Raw genomic sequence first — 24,869 nt, 5'->3', positions numbered from 1 at the left:
TTCAAACAATATTTGTTATAACAGTCAGAAAGCTCTGCCCCCAACACATACTAGCCGCATGAAAGTCACTTGACCTCAAAGTGCACCAGGTGACTCTTTAAGACTATAAAGTTGTCCATTTGCATTAGTGGAAAGAGTTCCCTACACTTATGACTAACTCTCACCTCTCCCCCTCTCCCAATGGTAATGATAGTAATTCTACCAAGGCAAAATAATTTGGATAGTTCTACTAAGTTCACTGTAAATGAGTGTGACCATCATAATTTTTCCTTAACAGACAAAGGGATAAAGGGGAAAAGTTAAGCAATTAAGCAAAATAAAAATGCACAATGACACTGGCAAAAATGAGGAATCTCTATTTAACTCCCAAACCCATTTGCTTAAGCCAAATCTCATTTCTGCTAGAGGTTTCTGAATTGGTTCTGACTGAGGTTTCTGACTAAATCACAAGAAGACATTATTATTATTATTATTATTATTATTATTATTATTATTATTATTATTATTATTATTATTATTATTACAAACTATTTCAAGGAGAAAAAAGGATTATAGGATAATAGATTTGGAGCTGGAAGAGACCTCAGAGGTCATTTTACAGATGAGGACACCAAGAACAAACGAGGGAAAGGCTTATTCACAAAGGTAGGAAGCAGCAGGACCGAGATTTGAACACAGGTTCTCTGTCTCCAGGTCCAGCACTCTTCCCAAAAGTACAAATCTAAATCAAACTGTGTAACGTAACCAGTAAATAAAGAAGCAGTTTCGTTTTTGCCAGAAATTGAAATCTGAACCAGTACTATTAGTTCTTCTTTCTATTTATTGGTTTTCAAATGTATTTACGACTGATTACTTTCCAAAAGTATAATAAACAAAATAAATGTCTCATTATTTTGCTATATCTTCTCTCTACCATAAAAATCATGTATCTACTTTTCTCCACAAAAAAAAAATTCTAACATGCAATTTTCTTAGATAGGCTGCTCTAAGAGAATATCATCCTTTTTTCTTATTTTTAATTTTATAAGTTAACCTAGACTGTTTCTAAGTTGCAAAGAAACTCTGAACCCACTATATAAATTCCAGTGTCATATTTTTAAACTTTAGTTCTTTGCAGTAAAAATTAAACTTATAGAGGCCAAGTATAGGTCAGTATTTTCTATATTATATACTAATCTCAGTTTTTTCCCTCATGGCACCTTCACTATGAACACCGCTTTATTTAATTCACTCAGCTTTGGAACTCTCACCCTTGAGTCAAGCTGTTCTGATCTTTGAATGCATGAACACAAATTCCCAAAGCATATTATATCTATCTGGCCCCAGTCCAGACCCTCCAGACTAGTGACTCTCAAACTGTGGTCCAGGGATTCCTGAGGAACCCCTGAGATTCTTCCCACAGGTCCACAAAGACAAAATTATTTTTATAAAATTAAGATGTTTTAACTTCTAATGTATTAAATACTAATATAATATAACCCACATAAACAAAAGTTCTTGGGGAGGTCCTCAATTATTTTTGCAGAGTATAAAGTGTCCTAAGACCGAAAGGGTTAAGAACCTTTGCTTTAGATCACACTTCAAAACCCATCTAGTAGTAACCAATCAATACTACTGCTTCTTCTGGAAGGGATAATCAATCTACTGCCCTAAGGCTCTCTACTCCCCATCTCTATAACCTACAAATTGTTCCTCCCTAGCTGCCAGTCCTCTATCAATATCATTTCCCCTTATGAAAATGTAAGCATCTTTGAGGAAGTTCAGTTTTTATATTTCCATCTCCCAGCATTTAGCAAAATAGTAAAGGTTTAATAAATGTTTTTCATTCATTAATTTGTTCAATAAGGAGACTGCTCCTTTCTCTCCCATCATCCTCTCTGGCTGCAATATCATAGCTCCATATTTCTGGCTCTCAATGACTGCTCTTAAAGAAAAGAGGGAAAAAAGAAGGATGGGGTCATTAGACACACATAATATATAAAAATACATAACACAAAAAAAGAAGCAATCATTCTGAAACTAACACAAAAAGAAGAGATTTCTCTAAGTGTATCTATGTAGAGCACATGAAAAATAAAATCACTCAGCTAGATATACAGTATGCAAGAGTACTATTAAATTACATTGACATAGCACTTTTCAGAAGCTTTTCCATATAGATTACCTCATTTAATCCTCATAACAACCCTATAAGGTAGTGAGTACAAATATGTTACTGATCTCATTTTACAGATGACAGAATTCGTTTTCAGAGAGGTGAAAAAGACTTGTCTAAGATCCAGCATGGCTGCCACAACCCAAGGGTGAGGTTCAGAACTTCCTAACTTCATCTTCCCAATCCTATTCTATGCCAAGGTTTCTTAGGCTCCACAAATGGTGAAACTTCTTTAAAAACAAAAACAAAACAAAACACCATAACCTCAGTTGACTTCTTCAAAAAGGGAGTTTCATTTCCAGAAGATCTATTAATCAAGGTATCCCTCTACTAGAGAAGCCTAATGTGGAAAGCTAACAAGAAAAGGAAAATTTCCCAACGGAATTTTGGAAACCATCACTGAAGATATTTAAAGTTGTACTAAACAGAGCAGTTGGAAAATACTATATGGCAAAAAATCCTGCGGTGGTGGGGAGAACAAGATGATTTAAGATACCATAATCAACTCTAGCATTTTTTTTTAAAGAAGCAACAGTGATTTACTCCTGATGTCACGATCTCACGAGCCTAACATGAGCTACGTGTAGCGCGGCCACAAGAAGAGAGAAGGAATGGAAAGGAGCCTTAACTCGGACGTTACAACTTTACTTCTATACAATGAGCTAATTCAGAGAAGCTGCTAAAAGGCAAGGGGGAGGAACTCCTAGGAAAGAGCTGTGCTCACAAGATTGATGGGCTGAAAGAAAAACAAGGAGCACCAAGAGTCTAGTAACTCAAAATTATCAGAGTTACTAGAAAATATCGCTGAGATCATCCTGCAAGTATGCCAGGCCTGCCTCCCCCTCAGTGCCTTTACCACTTTTAAAACTTACTTGGCTGACTTTTGGTTTAATATAATCAGTTGCTATCACAAACCTAATATTAATGATTTACTGAAAGAGTGAAGGAAGAACAAGCCGTATGTTATTCATGGAGATTGTTAGCTTATGCCAGAGGAAGCATTTCAGGATCTCAAAGAGATAGGAAAAAAAAATTCCCTTCCCCTTAAACTACTGCAGACTCACTCAAGGGAAATGAAATAAGTAGGCATGAGACAAAAGGCCCCTACACGAGCATCTACTCCCTCTTCATCATTACTAGAGCTAATAGCGTAGGGTACCACATCCAGTTTAATTCAAGGTCCTGTGTTTAGAGGATCTCTCACCCCAGAACCCACAATATGTGAAGGCTGTACCTATTCTATTTCAGTTTCCATGACAAAGTAAAGTAGGAATGCTACTGTCATTCAAGGACCTATCCTTTCCTCACCCTTTACAATCAGTGAACCTGGATATATGGGGTGAATGAGAATGAGTCAAGAATGACTCCTAGGCTGAAAACCAGCATGATACCCTCAAAAGAAGGAGAGAAGTTTGGAAGACAGCTAGATTAGGCAAGGAAAGAAAATGGGTTCTATCTGGGGCATGATGAGTTTGAGACTATGGGAAACCCAGTTCAAAGTGCTCAATAGATAGTGATTATAGGATCACAGAATCCTAGTTCTGGAACTGAAAGGAAGCTCAGAAGCTATCTAATCTAATCCCTTTCATTTTACATATAAGGGAACTGGGGTCTATGGAGTCAAAATGACTTTTCCAAAGTCACAAAGGTAGTAAGTTTCATAAGCAGAATATAAATCCACGTCTTCTAAATCCAGGGCACATTCCTTGATGCAGAACTAGAACTTGAGCAATTAAGGCAGGAGATAGACAGATAGATAGACAGATAGATGGATGGATGGGTGGATGGATTATGTAAAATACAAATGCATATATAGATACATGAATATGCATATCTACTTTAGTGATGATAAGTTAAACATATGGGACCTAGTGAGGTCATTAAGTGAGAGAATATAGAAAGAAAAGAGATGGGTAAGACAAAGTCTTGGGCATACACCCAAAATGAGGAGGTACGACATGGATGATGATCCAGCAAAGGAGACTGGGACAATGTCAGAAAGTTAAAAGCAGAATCAAGAGAGAGCAGTGTCATGAAAAGCCAAAGTTATATGTAGAGGAGTTGGCGGACAAAAAGGGACACATCCTCTTCATCAGAGACCATCAAAGGAGAAAAGAGTACAAAACAGTGTTGAGGAATTATGAGATGAAGAGGAGAAAAGATGAACTCATGACAAATGGCCTCAATATTCTCAGTCAAGTATTAAGTGAGGTCCTTAGCCAAGCAGGGATGATATGGAATAGATCCTATAGTGTGTGAGATAAAATAGGTATCAAAGAATTGGAAACAAAGTAGATGACCACTGAATGAAAAAAAGCTAAACAAACTGTGGTACATGGATGTAATTGAATATTACTGTTCTGTGAGAACAATGAACGTGATGAATAAAAAGAAGCATAGAAAGACTTAGGGCAATTGTGCAAAGTGAGTAGGCAGACCAAGGAAAATAATATATACAATGACTATAACATTGAAATGAAAAAAATAATGACCCAAAACAATAAAAAATGAACACTACAAAATTACAAAGAGCAAGCTTGGTCCCAAAGAAGAGATATGAGAAAATACTTCTTCCCACTCCTTTGTAGAGGTAGGGTATCCACAGGTATAGAACACGGTATATATTGTCAAATTTTTTTGATGCATTGATCTTTCTAGCACAATTTTTCCATTCTTTGTCTTTTTACTTTAAAAAATGCTTTGTTAAAAGGGATAGCTCTCTGGGAGGGGGAAGAATGAGAGATATAAAGGGGGGAAACAAAAAGACATTAAAAATTTATTTTTTAAAAAAAAATCCATTAAGGAGGGCTAGAAGCATTGCTTTGAGGCAGTCAGGGTCCAGTTGAGGTTAAATAACAATTCTGTAGTTGACCCAGTAGCATGTTTGCATGACTTTCTCCAACTGCATTCAGATGCACCTGAAATGAAGTGGAGGATGGTATCCCAAGTAAGGAAAAAACAAACAAATCCACAACGCTTTGGTCCTCTACAACAACTGAGCAAACAGGTACCAGGTCTTTTACTGCCACAAACCTATCCCAGATTAGACACCAGGCTTGATGGAGAAGAGAGTGCATGCTCTGCATGCAAGCACCTTCTGGATGGGTCTCATCTCTCACCTTTATGGTATAAGAAAAGGGACTCACAACCAATAACCAAATATTTGCCAATTCAAGTGCTTGAATTGATATCCCTTCTGTTTCCATATTCTATCTCTGTTATTTGAAGAAAGAATAAGCTGAGGCAACCTTCCTTCATTCGGCCCAGGACCCTAGAACGTACAGATTCTGCTCATCTGATACCTCCTCTATACCTAAGAAACTTCGCTCCCTTCTTCTCCTTATCCCTATGATTTAAAATCACTGTAGGCCCTGACGAAAAAAAATCCCTCAGCCTGTTAGTTCTCCCTCCTCTTTTATTCACATCCTGCTTAGCCCTACTCCAGGATAGTACCAATCCCCTTCTTTCCTTCTCTTTCATCATGCTCTCTGAAACCTTTCATTCTACCATTAGCAAGCTCCCACTCAACCTAGACTTCTTCCTGTCACATTCTTTCCATCTTATGTTTACAGAAACCTCACTTCCTCTGGCAGACACTGGCCCTGGCCATTTTCTCCAATATTATATAATCCTTCTCTCATGCCCCTAACACACTGGGTACATACACTCCTTGATACACACTGTCACTTGTAAACCTTCCCTTTGCGGCCTTCAATACAGCTTGAAAGAAACCTTTTTGTCTGCCATGGCTTTAACACTCCTAAAGCTTTCCATCCTAGTTTACCTACCCTTGTTTCCACCTTCTGTAAAATCTGAATTAGTTGGTAAGTGATCACTCTCTTTAGACAATTCCTCCTTCTTCTCTTTCCCTGAACTGTTTTTCTTCATTATTTCTGAATTTCATTCTGGTGAGTTTCCCGTGTGTCCTGGGTAGATTTACAATGCAGAACTTTAGGCCATGAAATGATAACCTGCCTTTGAACCCTCTGAAATGTGTTCCCTGAGGTAAAAAGCTAGGGGTGCACAACAGGCTATGTCTGATTTTCCTTCCCTTCTGTATCCCAAATTCTAGGATGGTAGGAACACCTTCCCAAGGTTTATATCAATGCACTGTGGCATTTCTACCTTGCAGGCAAGGATTAGATCAGATCTATCTATGAGGGAGATGGAAGGGAAGGAAACAGAAATGATGAGCTCTTATGTCTAAGGGACCAAGGCCAGGGTACAGTCAGTCACCACGAAGGCACAAGTAGCAAGAGCCACCTTGTATATAGCACTAGAACCCACTCCAGGTAGAAACATGAGCATAAGCCTATGGAGAAGTTGTTGCTAATGGGAAGACCAGTGATTCTGAGGCCCTGTCTGTAGTACTAACAGCCTGAGTACAGGTCACATTTAGAAAAATTTCAACAACTATTTTAATTAAATACCCATAGTTAACATTGGTCAGCATACTATTACAAGAAATAAGAACGTAGCACTATATGAAACTTTATTTTAGTGCACAGCAGGGGGAAACTGAGATGTCTATAATACATTTGATTCGAGGAGGGAAGAGAGGGGCCTATAATCACTGAAACACAGTAAATATTTGATGATTAATACAAATGGTTTAAATTTATTGACTTGCCCTTGTAGATTTAGTATCCAAAGATAAAAGATTTAAATTTTTATTGCACAATTGGTGTTTTTCACATATAATACCCAAAAGGTATGTGTGTGTGTGTGTGTGTGTGTGTGTGTGTGTATTTGTTACATTAAAAAGCAAACCCCAGATCAAACTAATGTGTGAGCAAACTTAAAATCAGAGAACGGGAAAAAGTCAAAGAGTAATAAAAACTGTGGGAGTGATAGGTTCAGTGCCAAGATAGAAGGAAATCTGATTTGTTTACTTTGGAAGCAACGTTCTTCTTATTTGTTTGAAGTACTTACTTTTGTTTTAATCTGATATAAGCAGTAGATAAATTGTTCCAAGCCTCAGCATTCTATAATGATATAAAGAGAATGTAATTAACAAAACCAAGTATTTCTAATTTGGTGGGAAAAAATGTTTGTATCTAAAACATGGCATCTCTAATATCTTTTTATATTTCTTACTCCAGAAAAGAAAAAGAAAATAAACTTAATTTTAATGACAATAATTTTGATAAATTTTAAAATTTAATCTTCAAAATGCTATAAGCATAATCAATTTGAAAAAGCACTATTATAATAATAATGCCTTGTACACTGTAGGGGATTAATAAATGATCATTGGAATGAACTGAGCTATTTAGGATTTATTTTCCATAGAAAGTTGTAGGGTACTGTTATTATGGCTTAACATGGTACTTTTGAGAAGCCCAATCATGAATTAAACTTTTTAGCTTTTCACCAAAGAAGAGTTTCAATAACTGGTTTAATTAAACATGTACTGTTACTATAGACAGGACATGATATCACCTGATAATAAGAACATACTGACTAAGAAACTTTATTTTAATGTAAGGGATGTATAAAATGGAGACTTCTTTTTAAAGAAATAGCTCTAAATAGCAACAACAACAAGTGTTAAACAAATAAGTTGTTATTTCATTTGATCCTCACAACAAACCTGGGCAGTAGGTACTATATCTACCCAAAGTTTTTTCTTCATTAAAACAAGAAGACAGTCTGCTTAATCCCCAGACTTCAGGGTAACTCTGGTTTTAGACACACTATACTTCTTTCTGTTCCTGTCTCCCTGAAGGGATGGTTTCCTCCCAATATCACAACCCTCTGCTGAACTGGTCCACAGCCTCAATGACTGATTAGGGATGGTCACCTGTAGTTGTAACAGAGAAAGAAAATCAATAAAACCAAACATACGTCAGGCTCCAATGTCACACAGCGTTGAAAGGCCTTTGCTGAACCTCCCCAGTCTTCCAGCGCTATATAAGCACACCCCAGGGAAAACCATACTCCCAACTGAAAAGAGAAAAAAAAAGTCAAAGTCATTCTAGCATGAAGATAAAATTAAACAAACATTTTCCAAGGGGCAATACTTAATGATATTTATAAAGCTATGGACAGGATTTACTCCAAATGTTAATTTCTCTTCTAAGCAGATAGTATAGAAACACTAACTTGTCATCATTTTTATTTCGCAAACTTGGTATCCCTGAAACACAATAAGGTCAGTATCTGGACAGTGGAAAGAACACTAGCTTCAGATCCAGATGATATGGGTTCAAATCTTAGTTACAGGACCTAGGACAAGTCACCATCTTTCTGGACCTCAGTTTCCACCTCTGTAGATGGCCTCTGAAGTCCCTATCTGCTTCTAGAGCTATGATTCCATAAAATGAGTTTTATACATCTTTGGTTATTTTCACAGTTAACAGAAAAGATGGAAAGATGCTCAATCTATCTTTCATAAACACACAAACTTTAACACTTTAAAACTTTAAAAGAGAGATTCCTAGTCAAAGTATCACAGAATGGTTTAGTATTTTAAAAGTATCACAAAGCATTAAAGCATCAAATCCAACCATTCCTTTTTACACATGAGGAAACTGAGGCTGAGAAAGATTAAAAGACTTCCATAAGAACACTTGGTGAATCAGTGGCAGAGCTGAGAGGGGAACCCAGGTTTCAGACTCCCACTTAAATTCCCTTTTCACTAAAGCATGCTAATCCGTCTTGAAGGCACAGTTAATGGAACTGTGTGGAATGCTAAATGCATAAGAGGAAATGAAATGTCAACTCATTTTAAGTAGTCTCCATTAGGCCAGTACAGATTTCTATTTACAAATCTTTCCAATAACAAATCAAGTCAGCAGTTCTATATATAAGCATATGTAAATACATACATACATATATATGTGTGTGTATAAGAATAGTCAATTTGAAAAAGCACTATTATAATGATCGTGCCTTGTACATAGCAGAGGATTAATATATGGCTGTTGGATTGGACTGTGCTATTTAGGATTTATTTTCCGTAGAAAGTTTCTAGCTTTGGGGGGTTACTGATGGAGTACTTTCAAGAAACAATTCACATGTCTCTCCTGCCTGTCTTAAAAAAAGAAATCGTTTCAATACATTCAAAAGTATACCCTGAAGCTGAACAGAAAATAGCTCTGTAGGGACATTCTGTCATTGGCCAAAGGAAGGCAAGCCTACCTCCTACAGAAGCCTGTTGGTTATTACTGCCCTCCCCTAGAAATACTTTGTATATATATTGTGTTTAATTTTCTAAACACATGTTGTTTCTCCAAAACCGAAAATAAGCTCATTAGAGAAGGCATCTTCTTTTTGCCTGTATGACCTCTGCCCACCTGCCACAGTAATTTGTGCCTTGGAAGCATTTAACAAATGCTGAATGAATGAATGGGTTCAAAGTGTGAATTACCAAGCATTCATCCATATTCTAATATAGATGTCTCTCACAAGGAACACAAAAGTACCCTTTCTTTAAAAAAAAAAAAAAAAAGAAGAAGAAAACCAAATATATTAAAACTTGCACATGAAATAATTTGTGTCGTGAACTCAAGTTTACAAAAGGATTCTTTTTAAACAAGATTCATCACATGGCACCTTGAATAATGAGTTCTTATAAAAATATGATTTATTATTATCAATAATGACAGGAATCATGCTACAGCAAAGAGAGAGCCAACCTTGGAGATAAGAAAGGCCTGTGTTTAGGTCCCAACTATGATCCACACTAGCTGTGTAACTATGGGCAAGATAGTAACTTCTCCATACTACAAAACTCTCTAAAATGCTAAATAATTATTTGCTAAAAAATTAAGTACTAAAAAGTTTTACATGCCTGACTACTGTATAGAAAAAAACAAATTCCACCATTTGTGAATAATCACACTCCTACAGACCAAGAACTAGAAAGGAACCATGAAAGCAAAAGCAAACACATCAAATTATCTCATCATTTAATTTTTTTTTAAAAGTCTACGGGTGGGGCGGAGCCAAGATGGTGGCTAGAAAGCAGGGACTAGTGTGAGCTCCCCACCGAGCCCCTCCAAAAACCTATAAAAAATGGCTCTGAACCAATTTCAGAACTGCAGAACCCAGAAAATAGCAGAGGGAAGCATGGCTCCAGCCCAGGACAACCTGGATGGTCTCTGGGTGAGGTCTATCCCACAGGGAGCTGGGAGCAGAGCAGGGTGGAGTGGAGCAGAGATCAGCGTGGGCGGCGCGGACCAACCAGACCAGGAACTGGCGGAACAGGCCCTGAATCAGTGAGCTGCAGCAGTTACCAGACTTCTCAACCCACAAACACCAAAGACAACAGAGAAGGTTAGTGGGAAAAACTGCTGGGGACAGAGTTTAAAAAGGAGTTCGCAGTTCAGCCACTGCCCCGGGGGCAGAGGAGGTGGGGCAGCTGCAGAACTAGAGCTGCAGTTGCTTCCGACCCCAGGCCCACCTGGTGGGAGGAATTAAGTGGTGGATCAGAGCAGGAGTGAAGAGCCTGCTGAAGATCTAAGTCCAGTCCGGGTTGGGGGTTCTTGGGGAAGGAGGAGTGCTGGGGTGGCAGAGCTAGCACATTCCCCCAAGCTTGGAACATAGTTCTCTTAACTCTACAAGCAGTCATACCCCGCTGAAAAACTCAAGAGTCAAGTTAGTTGGCTGGGAATATGGCCAGGCAGCGAAAACGCACCCAGATTCAGTCTCAGACTCTGGAATCGTTCTTTGGTGACAAAGGAGACCAAAATATACAGCCAGAAGAAGTAGATAAAGTCAAAGAGCCTACAACAAAAGCCTCCAAGAAATACATGAACTGGTCTCAGGCCATGGAAGAGCTCAAAAAGGACTTGGAAAAGCAAGTTAGAGAAGTAGAGGAAAAATTGGGAAGAGAAATGAGGAGGATGCGAGAAAACCATGAAAAACAAGTCAATGACTTGCTAAAGGAGACCCAAAAAAATGCTGAAAAACATACTGAAGAAAACAACACCTTAAAAATTGACTAACTCAAAAGGCAAAAAAGCTCCAAAAAGCCAATGAGGAGAAGAATGCCTTGAAAGGCAGAATTACCCAAATGGAAAAGGAGGTCCAAAAGACCACTGAAGAAAATACTACCTTAAAAATTAGATTGGAGCAAGTGGAAGCTAGTGACTTCATAAGAAATCAAGATATTATAAAACAAAACCAAAGGAATGAAAAAAATGGAAGACAATGTGAAATATCTCATTGGAAAAACCACTGACCTGGAAAATAGATCCAGGAGAGATCATTGAAAAATTATTGGACTACCTGAAAGCCATGATCAAAAAAAGAGCCTAGATATCATCTTTCAAGAAATTATCAAGGAGAACTGCCCTGAGATTCTAGAGCCACAGGGCAAAATAGAAATTGAAAGAATCCACAGATCGCCTTCTCAAATAGATTCCAAAAAGAAATCTCCTAGGAATATTGTTGCCAAATTCCAGAGCTCCCAGATCAAGGAGAAAATACTGCAAGCAGCCAGAAAGAAACAATTTGAGTATTGTGGAAACCCAATCAGAATAATCCAAGATCTGGCAGCCTCTACGTTAAGACATCGAAGGGCTTGGAATACGATATTCCAGAGGTCAATGGAGCTAGGATTAAAACCTAGAATCACCTAGCCAGCAAAACTGAGTATCATGCTCCAAGGCAAAATACAGACTTTCAATAAAGTAGAGGACTTTCAAGCTTTCTCAGTGAAAAGACCAGAGCTGAATAGAAAATTTGACTTTCAAACACAAGAATCAAGAGAAGCACAAAAAGGTAATCAAGAAAAAGAACAAGAAAAAGAAATCCCAAGGGACTTACTAAACTTGAACTGTTTTGTTTACACTCCTACATGGAAAGATGATGTGTATGATTCATGAGACCTCAGTATTAGGGTAGCTGAAGGGAATATGCATATATATATATATATATATATATATATATATATATATATATATATATATATATATGTATATGTAAGTGTGTATGTATGTATATATGTGTGTGTGTGTGTGTGTGTGTGTGTGTGTGTGTGTGTGTGTGTGTGTATAGAAAGAGAGAGAGAGAGAGGAGAGCGGGCACAGGGTGAGTTGAAGATGAAGGGAAGATATCTAAAAGAAATAAAATCAAATTAAGGGATGAGAGAGGAATATATTGAGAGAGGGAGAAAGGGAGAGATAGAATGGGGTAAATTATCTCGCATAAAAGTGGCAAGAAAAAGCAGTTCTGTAGGAAGAGAAGAGACGGCAGGTGAGGGGGAATGAGTGAATCTTGCTCTCATCAGATTTGAAATGAGGAGGGAATACCATACATACTCAACTGGGTATCTTACCCCACAGGAAAGAAGGAGGAAGAAGATAAAAAAAGGGGGGGATGACAGAAGGGAGGGCAGATGGGGGTGGAGGTAATCAAAAACAAACACTTTCGAAAGGGGACAGGGTCAAGGGAGAAAATTCAATAAAGGGGGATTGGTTAGGAAGGAGCAAAATATAGTTAGTCTTTCACAACATGAGTATTGTGGAAGGGTTATACATAATGATACGCATGTGGCCTATGTTGAATTGCTTGACTTCTTAGGGAGGGTGGATGGGAAGGGAAGAGGGGAGAGAATTTGGAACTTAAAGTTTTAAAAACAGATGTTCAAAAACAAAAAAAAAGTTTTTGCATGCAACTAGAAAATAAGATACACAGGCAATGGGGCATAGAAATGTATCTTGCCCTACAAGAAAGGAAGGGAAAAGGGGATGGGAGGGGAGGGGGGTGATAGAGGGGAGGGCTGACTGGGGAACAGGGCAACAAGAATACACGCCATCTTGGAGTGGGGGGGAGGGTAGAAATGGGGAGAAAATTTGTAATCCAAACTCTTGTGAAAATCAATGCTGGAAACTAAATATGTTAAACAAATTTTTAAAAAATGCAAAAAAAAATAAAGTCTATGGGTGTAAGACTAAGTATTAAATGTAAAGAAATAGGGTAGCACTTCTCGAGAAGATATGGGTAGAAGTAAGAATAAGAAAAACAGAGAGAAGAGAATGACTCCTCAGACATTTTCTTGAAAGATCATAAAATATCACCAACACCCTTACCCCACAATATACACATATACATACACACACCAAAGGAATAACAGATAAGATGCTAATGTGTACTGATAGAGGTGTTCACTTTGATAGTTTCTCAATGAAATGACAGGTTAGACTAATGATGTTTACATAACAACAAACAATAACCACTACATGGATGTGTGTGTATATATATCAAATTATCACTTGATACTTTAAAATTTTAAGAGAACCTCCTACTAAAACTATCACAATTCTTGAGTATTCAAAAGTATCACAAGACATTAGACCATCTGATACAACTCTCTACTTTACTCTCAAGTACTTTACATATGTTTTCCTCATAACAACACTATGAATTAGGTACTCTATGCAAAAATCTTCTGCATATTTTTCAGGAATGCTATAATTATACAAAAGTGAGATAGTTTTAGGATACATTCAAGGAAAAATGGCTTTTAAAATCAATGTAAATAAAGGGAATCCTACTGTTCCCTTGACTTATTATAAAGTAAATACATGCATTTTTTTTTTTTTACCAGAGGGAAAACATTCCCCAAACAACTTAATGGGAAAAATATTTAGATGACAGAAGGGGAAAGGCAGTGGCCAGTCCCATGACCTCAGGCACTGGTACATCCCAGCAGATACACCTGTTAAGATATACTTGCATTTTAAGTTTGAGCTCTAATTGTGGAGTGGAAGGGTTCATTCTTTGTTCAAGAAATTTCAGGCAGACCTTCCTCTGGTACCAAAATAAAAATGACAGGAATTATCCCCAAGGGACTCACATCCACCAAGTGCTCTATTTGCTATTTTGGTGGCAGCAAAGGACAAACTATTCCCATAATAACATGGGCATATAAATTGGTATAACACACTAGTGAGTATAAGTTCAAGCTATAAATAAAGGCTGTTTGTTTCAAATCACTTAAAAAAGACCTAACAATGATCATAAATGACCAGAAGGTTTTTTTCCATCTTGCTGTCTTTCCCTTTCAAATTGAGGGATAGATTCAACTTTGCCCAGGATAACAAATTTTATTACATAAGCAAGATCAGCTCTTATAACTAGGGCTTAAAAAGAATTCAAAAATACTGTAGAAAGGAAAAGGGAAAAAGGAAAATGAGATAGGGTGAAAAGAAAATAAATAAGAAGGGGAAAGGTAAGAGAATTAAGTAGATAGCCTAATTTAATACACTACGCTCTTACTATTTTTTTCCTGGCTACTACTATTCTTGACATTGTGATCTTAAGAATTTTGGTCTATGTGCTAAGAATAGACATTTAGGTTACCTTTATTTATGGATAAAGTAAAACTATGCACTAAATAAAAATGGTTATGGAGATGCTACATAGATTCTATTGCATGAAATCATGTGGCAGATCCTTATTTGGAAGCTAATTATACACGTCTGAACTACTGTGTAGAAATGACAAATTCCAAGGTTTGTGAATAATCACATTCCTGCAAAAAAAGTACTAGAAAGGAAAAATGAAATCAAAAACAAACATATAAAATTATCTTATCACATGATTAAAAAAACAGTATGTGAGCAAGACTAAATATTAACTAAAGAGGAATAATGTAGTACTTCTCAAGAAGACATGAGTAGAGGAAAGAACAAGAAAAACCGACTAAGAGCGAAGAAAAGAATGACTCCCCAGACATTTCCTTGAAAAATCACAAAATACCACCAACACCCTTACTTCACAAACATCAAAGGAATAGCAAACAAAAAAGCCACCAACTTTGGCCAAGACATCAATTTCCCTTTTTCTATCCTATCTATGGTTGGTCCTACATCCTAAGGCATATGGCAGTTACTGCATTTTGAGTGCATAGTTTATGCACATTTTTAGTGCAATCAAGTCAAGAAAATGATATTTACTTGACATTTATGCAATAAGTAATGACTGTTTTTTTAATAAAACTAAATTAATGATGATATTCAGCTAAAAAACACAACTTAGTATCAAATTGGACATGTGAGGAAAGCAGGAAAGTAGTTTGCTTCTACTTAAGAAATTTTCTTATAACGTATCTCACTAGGAAAGAGCTTCTGCCCATTATATGATGTCTCAATCAATCAACAAGCATTTATTACACACTAATTATATGCAAAGTAATATGCCAAGCATCAGGAATACAAAGGCAAAAGCAAAACACACCTACCTTCAAAGAGCTTCCATTCTAACAAGAGAGGGAAGATGTACATATGTTAGGTATGCACAAGATACATACGAATCAAATACAAAATGATCTTGGAAGGGAAGGAAATGGGGGGGGGGGGGTTCTGTGGTGAGAGAAAACAGTGCAGTCCAGATCAGGAAAGGCACTTGAGCTGAATGTTAAAGAAAAACAGGGAGTCCAGGAGGCAGAGGTGAAGAGAGAGCATTCCAGGATAGAGAGGATAGCCAGTATAAAGGCATGGAGTTGGAAAATGGATCATCATGTGTGAGGAACAGTGAGTGGACCAATTTGCCTTCACCACAGCATGGGGCAGGGGGGGAGAAAAGGGGAGGTAGAAGGAGAGCAATGAGCAAGAAGATTGGAAAGATAAGAAAGAACCACTTTAAAGAGCTTTAAATAGAGGAATTTACATTGGGATCCTAGGGGAAATGGAGGAACCGCTGGATTTGCACAGATGGGGAAGTGACTTGGTAAGACCTGCTGTACTTCAAGAAAACCACTGGCTAGGTAGAAGATGAAGTGGAGTAAGGAGATCTGAGGCAGGGAAACCAAACAGAAAACTATTGCAATAGTCCACAAAAAGGTGATGAGGTCCTCAACTACAGTAGTGGTTATATGAGCAAAGAGAAGAGGATATATATGAGATGTTGTGGAGATAAAAGTGACAAGACTTGGCAACTGAATATATATATATATATGGACATGAGTAAGAATGAGGACCTGAAAGATGACACCAAGGGTTTGAACCTGGGTAACTGGTGGTATGGTGATGCCAGTAATAGGGAAGATCAGAGGAGGGATGGATTTGGTGGAAAGAGGATGATGAGACATATTGATCTTGAGACACATATGGGACATCCAGTTCAAAAATGTTGAAAACACAGCTTGTGATATGAGATTAGAGCTTAGGAGAAATACAAGGGATGTATACTCTCGTAATTTACAGTTTTGATAAATCAGTGATTACCAGAAAAATAATTGGCAGGCCAGCATCCAGAAGGAACTGAGGTTTCTAACAATCTAATGCAACGCTGTCCAACCTTAGGTTTTTATTGAAACAACAGACAATATATTTTGATTTGCCACTTTAGTGAGAGCTCTGCGGTAGCTCAGCTTCATTTACTAAAGCATTTGCGTAAATTTCTATGCTTGTAGGCAGCCACATAAATTGAACCGGCCGGCCGCATTTTAGACAGCCCTGATCTATTGCATAAGAAAACATGCAGCTAAAGTATATGCTGAGGAAACCTAGGAAATCAAGTTTTTAGAGTTTTTACTAAAAACCTCTCCTGATTCGACAGACCACTCAGGCAAAGAAAGAGGAAGCAAGGGAACAGTCTGACTTTACATTTCGCAAAGAACCCAAAAGTACCCGGGGGCAGTCAATCTGACCTTATCACCCAGGCTGAATAAGGGCAGCCAAGTTTGATGAACAAGGACTAATAAGTGAAAGAGTACTCAAGTACAATTTATGAAGAATTTATCTTCATAGAAAAATGTGAAGCTTAGCTAAATATTCAAAGTCAAGATCAAAAACGCTGAGCACAGCATCTGAACTAGAAGATCCAAAAAACAGAGGTCTCCCGATTCCAAAGGAACATTAGAGAATTTTAGAGAGTCTTGATCAGGGGCTTTTAACTTGAGAGCCAGAGGGGATACATGGATAAATTTCCGGGAATCCATTACCTTAGACAGGGGAAAAAAATTACATCTTTTATTCTGGTTCCCTTGTTAATCCTATTTATTTTAGTTTATGCATTTAAAAACATTATTCTGAGATGGGTTCCATGACACCAAAAAGGTTAAGAACCTCTGGCTAGACAGAAAAGTTTTTATTATGCCTTTAATTCCTCTCTTACTCTAAATGTATACTATATGTATACTATGTTTGATACTAACAAGCCTTTAATGACGCATACAACTTTCAGGAGGCATCATGGCAGAGTGGATAGAGAGCTGGCCTCAAAACCACAAATACTTGGCCTTAAGTCCTGGCTCTGACATCTTCTGGTTATGTGACCTTGGGCAAGTCACTGAACCTCTAGGAAACTCTCTAAGACTGTACATTTTAGAGAAGGTGCTGACCCACATTGAATAGTTTCCTCATCTTGAAATTCACAGTATCAATGAAATTATAAGTTTAGTCTGTATCCTTATATCTCCCTATATATAACTGTGTTTTTAATGGAAGAATCTGAATAGTTACCAATCTGAAGCACTCTCATTTAAAATGTTCTTTAGAAGTGGGTATCGTGGGAATCTTTGTTGACTGACTGACTGATCCAACCTGAAGTGCCACTAATTTTTAAAAAGGCACAAGTGCCCCCTAGTGACAAAATAAGCATATTACAGGTGGAACACAGCACATCAGAGTAGTATAATGCAGAATTTTTTTTAAAAAACTGCACAGACCCTGACACTTAATATTTGTGTCCCAGCCTATATAAGATGTTTGGGGACACTGGTTGGTTTGTTGTCCTTTGCAGTCAGAGGACCAAAATGACATTACTATGTCAGACATACATAATGTATAGTGTGTCCAACTATGGCTGATCAAACCCAAATGATCTTGGAAGACTCTACAAGTTGGGTCATTTGGAATGGAGATATCCCTAAATTTGCAGATGTCACACTTCCTTTGAACTACTTTGCTCACAGAGCACAGCACCTTCTTTGATGTGGGCATACCATGCCGGATGGTCCTGTGTCAGTGTCTTCCATATCTCACTACCAATTCCAAAGTTCTTCAGAAAGACCTTGAGAGTAGTTTCACTCTCTGCAGTACAGTTTGAATGCTTGGCAGTTCAGCTCAAGAAAGGACCTCAGGGTCCGATACCTTATCTTGCTAAGTGACCTTCAGAATCTCTCTAAGATAATTCAAATGGAAGCAATTCAATTTTCTGACATAGCACTAATATACCATCCAGGTTTCACAGGCTTACAACAATGAGATCAGCATAACCATATAGCAGGCAGCCTAATACCTCTTCTCACACTTTCCTTCGGAGCCTCCCAAACACTGAGCCAGCTCTGGCAATGCATCAACTTCATCACCTATGTGTATATTCCTAGCAAGTATGCTGCCAAGGTAAGTGAACTTATTCACAGCATTCAGAATTTCTCCATTTGTTTTAACTGATGGTTCCACATATGGATAATATAGTGTTGACTAACAGAGAACTTCTGTTTTCTTGGTATTCATTGTCAGGACAAAATCAGCACAAGGAGCTCAGAATCAATCTATACTCTGTTGCATCTCACCTCAGAGGTGGCGTTGAATGTACAATCCTCTACGAACAAAAAGTGTCCCACCAACTCTCCCTCCATTTTAGTCTTGGCTTGTAGCCTTTTCCAGTTAAATAATTTATTGTCATTGAGGTAGCAGACCCTGATGCCATTTTCATCCTCATTGAAAGCATCCAACAATATCGCTGAAAACATGCTAAAAAGCACGCACACAGTCCTACTTCACTCCACTGGTGACTGGGAAAATACAAGCCCATTTTTCGTTATCCAGAACTCTTGCAAGCACGCCATCATATGGCTGGTGTACAATACTGATGAATTTCTCTTTTGCCACAATCTTCCACAAGGCCTTGTGACTGATAGTATCAAAGGACTTGGTTAGATCAACAAACATTATGTACAAGACCTCTGTTCTGTTCCTGTGGTTTCTTTTGAAGCTGTTAGGCAGCAAACACCATATTAATCATTCTTCAGCCTTTCTAAAGCCACACTGGCTCTCAGGTAGGTAACTATCTTCCAGGTGAAGGATCATGAATCTATCATTCACTTCTTTTAGGAGGCATACAAGCTTGTTGACTAGATCAGATCTAATTGCAAAATCTATGCCAGCTTCACAGCGCCCCTCATCAGTGACCACCCCAGAAAAAAATTTATCTAGTTCAGACTTCAGCAAGTTAGGCTTCATTGGCCAGCCTTGTTTCATTCAAGGCTGCTATTTAGATGCAATACTTGCTGAGTTCTCTTATAACAAAACATTTGTTTTTCAGGTCTACTGAGTTTTGTGCTGTCCATAAGTGTACATACATTCCATGTACCAATGGTAAATGGAATCATCTTCACAAAAGTTTTTGTTGATCTTTTTTGTGTTTCAACTGCAGGATGCCTACCTGCTGTGGTAAGCAGGCCAGGGTTAGGTTTGGTGAAGCAGACAATTTCTAGGGTACCTTTTCTAGCCCCTTCCTCATGCCAGGAGGTGAGCAATGCAGTCCTTCAAAAAGGCTACTCAGATATCCGGGGGCTGCCGATTCCCACTGTTGCTTTAGTCCCAGGGAAAAAGATGATCCTATAGCCTGGGCCACCTGTGTGTAGGACTGTGATCACAGCTCCCAGTGTATCTGTACCTGCTGCTTCATCATCTGCCCATCACCACAGGACTTTGGGTAGGTAAAATGGTATGGGTGATGTCTTTTGATTCACACATAAATTGTATTTAAGTGAAGCAAGATTACACTAAGTCATCAGCCTCTCCCTTCCAGAGTCAGCAGAGTCCAGTAGCAAGACAAAAGTCAAGACAACTGGCAATGGCTTGGGATGCAGTGGATAACCTTGGCATCGTCAATGTCTAACCAAGCTCTAAGCACTCCACAGCACCTGTTTCTTCCACCTTCGTGGCCTGTTAGATCAAACTGTTCACATCCTCCTTTTCCACCAAGGAAGTCTTCATATGCTTGGGATAGACATTCCCTTAACTCACTGACAGGGTTATTCTCAGCCTGGTTTAGCCCATCTGCCAAAATAGTTTTACAAGGGTGTGGTTGCTGTGCATGGTATAGCTTCTTGGAGGCACAGGGGAGAGTTGGGTGGCAAGTGGACATCAAAGCTGGGAAGTAGCCCTGAAAGGCACAGCAGCCCTCACACCAGCGATACCAATCTTCCTTTAACACTCTATACACCCTTTAGAGACTCTAGGTGACTCACAAAGACCAAGAATCATTAGAAACACAGATGAAGGTAATTTATTTGTAAAACAGCTGTCTCTCTTTTCTAACTTCCGGGTTCAACAGACAACCTTTCTTTGTCTCAACAGCTGCCATCACATTTCACAGAGTTTACAAAGGATGAGCAATCAGAGGTACTCATTTTCCTCACTTCTCTTGATGAATCACTCAAAAAAAATAAACATACTCTAGGGAACAATTGCTTTGGACTTTAATTTTCAAAGAGAAGAAAGAATGGACTTTTAAAAACTAGTCATATGCAGTGAAGCTTAAAGTATTAACCTTGTTTTAAACCAACACACATTCCACCCTAATCCAGCAATGTCAAAATACAGGTGACTCCATCAAAAAATATGCCCAATATCAAATCATACAATGAGAACAATATTGTTTAAAAAAAAAAGCAAATTAGTCCACAGGCATTACTTTTTGAAAAGGAAGTCCACCAACTATAAAAAAAAATTGAAATATTATTTTACTATGTCTAAAATATTCCCCTTCCTAAGGAAGCAGAGATCTCACACTCCTTAAGATTGCCCTTCTCCAAAGGATTTTTCTCTATTTCAAATGATTTCCATAAGTACTTGCTTCACTTGGCACTTGGTTTTGGTTTCCTTTTCCCTGGTCAGTCATTATTTGATGGTTTTCTCTTACTTTCTTGACCTACAAATAATCAAACCAAGTTCTTTTTCCTCATTCTGGAAATAGCTCTGTTTTCCCTACACAGTCTCACACCTGCCATTATTCTGTTCCAAAATTTTCAGTGGCTCCCTTTCTTTGGAGAGTAAAGCCCAAATACCTTTCCTTGGTATTCCTTGGTATTTCCAAGGCCCTCCACAGTCTCACCTACCTCCTACTTTTCCAACCTTAATCTGTTATTCCCCTTTATGTACTCTGCTCTAGATAACAAGACATATTCTCTTCCTCCCAGATAGGTACTGCATTTCTCCACTGCTGGGTCTTTGCTCACACTTTCCTATACTTGGAATGTCTTTCTAATTCCCCCCCTTTCACTGCTGAATTCCTACACAATCGTGAAAACCCAACTCAAAAGCCACCTCTTCCATGAACTGGCTATGAAGAGATTGTGTAGACTGAAGGAAAAAGTATTGGAATTGGAGTCCAGAGATACTTAGACACTGACAACTTATTAGCTGTGTGAGATGAGTAAATGATGTCTTTTCTGAGGTTGTTGCCTCATCTGTAAAATGGGGATATTACCTGCACTGCTTATTAGTTCATGGGGCTTTGTAATTTGCAGAACTTTATAAAATGTGAGGTACTACATAAAATCCTCTCTGATTACTTTAGTGGACAATAAACTCCAATAGTCCATTCTTTAAAAAAATTCGCTAAAGTACTGGTCATAGAATACTACCAATTATAGCTATCAGTGTTTGGGTCTTAGCTCTCCCGTTTCTCCTTACCCCCAGCCCCCAGATTTTAAGGTTCATGAGGTTAGGGAATATGTGCTACTGATTTTCTGCCTAGTCTTTGTAAACTCTCCATCAGTGCAGATCATTAAACTTTGTAATATCTTTTAAAAAAAGAGGAAAATACTAAGTGAAGCAAGCAGAACCAAGAGAACAATACACAATGAACATAATAATTTAACAGGGGTAAAAAATAAAGCCTAAAGCCGAGTGATTATGATCATCAATCTTATCTCAAGTAGAAGAGACGAGGAAGCGCCTCCATCCTATGATATCATGATCCTTTATAATACTATTTTCTTTCTTAAAAATAATTTACATCAGTAACATTATACACATAATTATTAACAATTAAATGTCAGATAAATATATGTTTCTGAACAACGATGTTACCAAATTCAAATAGAAATGGATCCCTGTGGGCTGCATATTGACTTAGAAAATGATAAAATAACATTATCTATATTGCACTGTATTTTTAATTATTCTGTTAAACATTTCCCAATGACACTTTAATCTGGTACAGCCCTACTTAGAAGTTTTACAGGCAACTTTGGTCAGAGTTTGACACCTCTATTATAATACTTAACATTGTTGAACTTAAAACTGTTATGCTGTTTTGTTTACTTTAAACAGTAGACACTTATTTTTAGTTATTCAAATGTGATTATTGTACACAGGGTTTTACAGTCACATACTTTACATCAAATGGATAGAAACAGTAACATTATCAGGGTTTGTGAAATAAACACTTCAAAAGTCTAAACAGTATCTTATTTTTTGTTTCATTCTCTAAAATCAAACAAATTAAGGAAGGCTCCGGGTATTCATTTCAGACCTCCTGCCATCCCCAAAGACAAATTTAAAATGCTTAAAGAAAAAGGTGCTCTTAATTGGAACCACACAACACAGTGGTCTCCATAATAAACTCTCTCCCTCCTACTGCAACATTGTTAACAGCAAGGCAACTGAATAGGATGCTGGTGTCACATGTATTGACACGGGTGTAAAACCTTAGAGTTCACTTAGGAACCTGCTGGATAGCCTGTCCTTCATTTCCCTAGTATACCATGATCCTTTAGGTGGAGAGTCACAGGACTCTGATTATGGAACATTGCATTCATTGGCATGCATAATCACTTGGATAGTTGGTTTTGCTTAGCTGTTTTTCTTTGTTACTTGTTTTCTTTGTTTTTGGCATGGAGTGGTGGGGATATCTGGAAATGGTTATGATGTAAAAGAAAAAAGGCATTAAACTTAAAAGAAAAAAAGGAAGAAAGGATTACTTACCTAGTTTCTATCTAAGGCACTGTGTAAAACTGAGACTATTCTGGGACCTCTGCTCTGCATTTATAAAAAAAAAAAATGCAAGAAGTTAAAGAGAAGATTAAGAAAGAATAAGGAAAGGAAAAAAGTACTTAGCTTGGGAAAGACCAGAGATAGGAGGAAAAGGTTTTGAGTTGGGTATTCATCATATCAGTTGTTATAAGTATATCTGTTGGAGCTATTTGCATGATGGTAGTATGGCTCATATGTTTTCCTTGGAGAAGTAAATAAAGGAAATGAAGGAAGTTGATTTAATCAGGTATCCACAGGTAATAAGAAATATAGATATGACCGCCTTTTATCTAATCTTATAATCTTCATGACAAGCAGAAGCAAAAAGACTACCAACCAATCAACAAGCATTTACTGCTTACCATCTGTCAGGTACCACACTAAAATCTGGAGATACAAACAAAAGTAAAGAATTCCTGCCCTCAAGGTATTTGTATTCTAATGGAGGAGATGACATATACAAAAATAATATAAATAACATATATACAATGATACAAATAAAGTAAATGGAAAGTTAGTAGAGGAGGTTCTAGAAGCTGGCATAACCAGGATATTTACAGTTAATGGGTTAACAATTATTAGAGAGAATGAAAAGATAAAAGAATTCTATGACTAACTCTAAATTATGTGAATATATAAATTTACACTTGGTTACTTCAATGTGTCAGTATGAAGAAGACAGCAAAAACCATTTTGGAAAATGTGGCTCTGGGTTAGGAAAAGACAAATATTTATGTACTATTCAAAAGCTGCACACTTATACATCATGAATACTTTCTCCCAGCAGAGAGTCAGAATGCCCTAGACATTACAGGCCCTGAAAAACATCACAAAATGAACCTGAGTATATTTTAAAAGACAGAAAATGAATGGTTACCAATATAGAAGTTGTTTCTGGCTCAGCTATCAGTGGACAGTCAAACCATGAACAAGTTTGAGCAATGGTCAAAATCAACACCAAACTAGAGGAAAGAAATATGAGACGACAGCATTGCATGCAATTACAACAGCTAAAACCCAACTGGCCTACTCAAACAAACTACTGAAGAATGGAAAATGGGTAAAAGAAAAAAATGACTTTAATTATCATACTTTCCAACAGAAGTTTAAATATGCAAAGGAATCATCCTTTCAGACAGCAGTCCAGAAGATTTCAGAAACTGCACTGACCAACAAACATTTGAACTCTTTGGAAAACATGGCAGTCCCAGAACACACACATTAAAAATATAAACTAATTTATAAAACTTCACAGAGAAGAAGTATGGAAAATTATGATCAGTACTGCCTTATAAAAGCACAAAGAATGCTAGAGGAGAAAAGAAGTCTGTAGAAAGTTTAGCCTGAGATTCAAGTAAGTCAGACTATCCCAAGCGTATTTATAGATGAAACTGGGAGAACAAATGGATGAAAAATAGAACACCTGCAGGTGTTTCTATAGTGACTTATTCTCATCCATCAGGCAGGCAATAAACACTTATTAAGTGCCTACTAGATGCTAGGCACTATGCTAAGGATACAAAGAAAAGCAAAAGACAGTCCCTATGAGGCCTCTACATTTAGACTCAGTGCCCAAGGGGTCATAAGATGTGAGCAAGGTGCTATCATTCCTCTTGCCCCTTATACAAGCACACAAATCTGGACCAGATCTGGACATGGTAAAAAAAAAAATCCATACTCTGGGTTTTTAAAGCAATGAAGGATGGATTTCCCAGATACTGAAATGGGAGAAGATATGAAAAAAATTGAGAAAAGTCACAACTTGTATT

At 37.6% G+C, this 24,869-nt stretch overlaps 1 protein-coding gene across 2 annotated transcripts in view; it reads right to left on the bottom strand.

Moving 5' to 3' along the window:
- TTC27 (tetratricopeptide repeat domain 27) overlaps positions 1-24,869 on the bottom strand; it is a 240,078-nt gene that overhangs the window by 53,808 nt on the left and 161,401 nt on the right. For both annotated transcript variants that reach the window (XM_036752705.1, XM_036752706.1), the window contains exons 14-15: positions 8,003-8,101; positions 7,088-7,140 (exon numbers count right to left, since the gene is read on the bottom strand). In XM_036752705.1, the coding sequence (XP_036608600.1) occupies positions 7,088-7,140; positions 8,003-8,101 (152 nt within the window). The remainder of the gene's footprint in view (positions 1-7,087; positions 7,141-8,002; positions 8,102-24,869) is intronic.

The sequence above is a fragment of the Trichosurus vulpecula genome, chromosome 3 (genome assembly GCF_011100635.1).
Source record: "Trichosurus vulpecula isolate mTriVul1 chromosome 3, mTriVul1.pri, whole genome shotgun sequence".
NCBI classification, from domain to species: domain Eukaryota; kingdom Metazoa; phylum Chordata; class Mammalia; order Diprotodontia; family Phalangeridae; genus Trichosurus; species Trichosurus vulpecula.
This window is presented reverse-complemented; position numbering and strand designations above follow the sequence as displayed.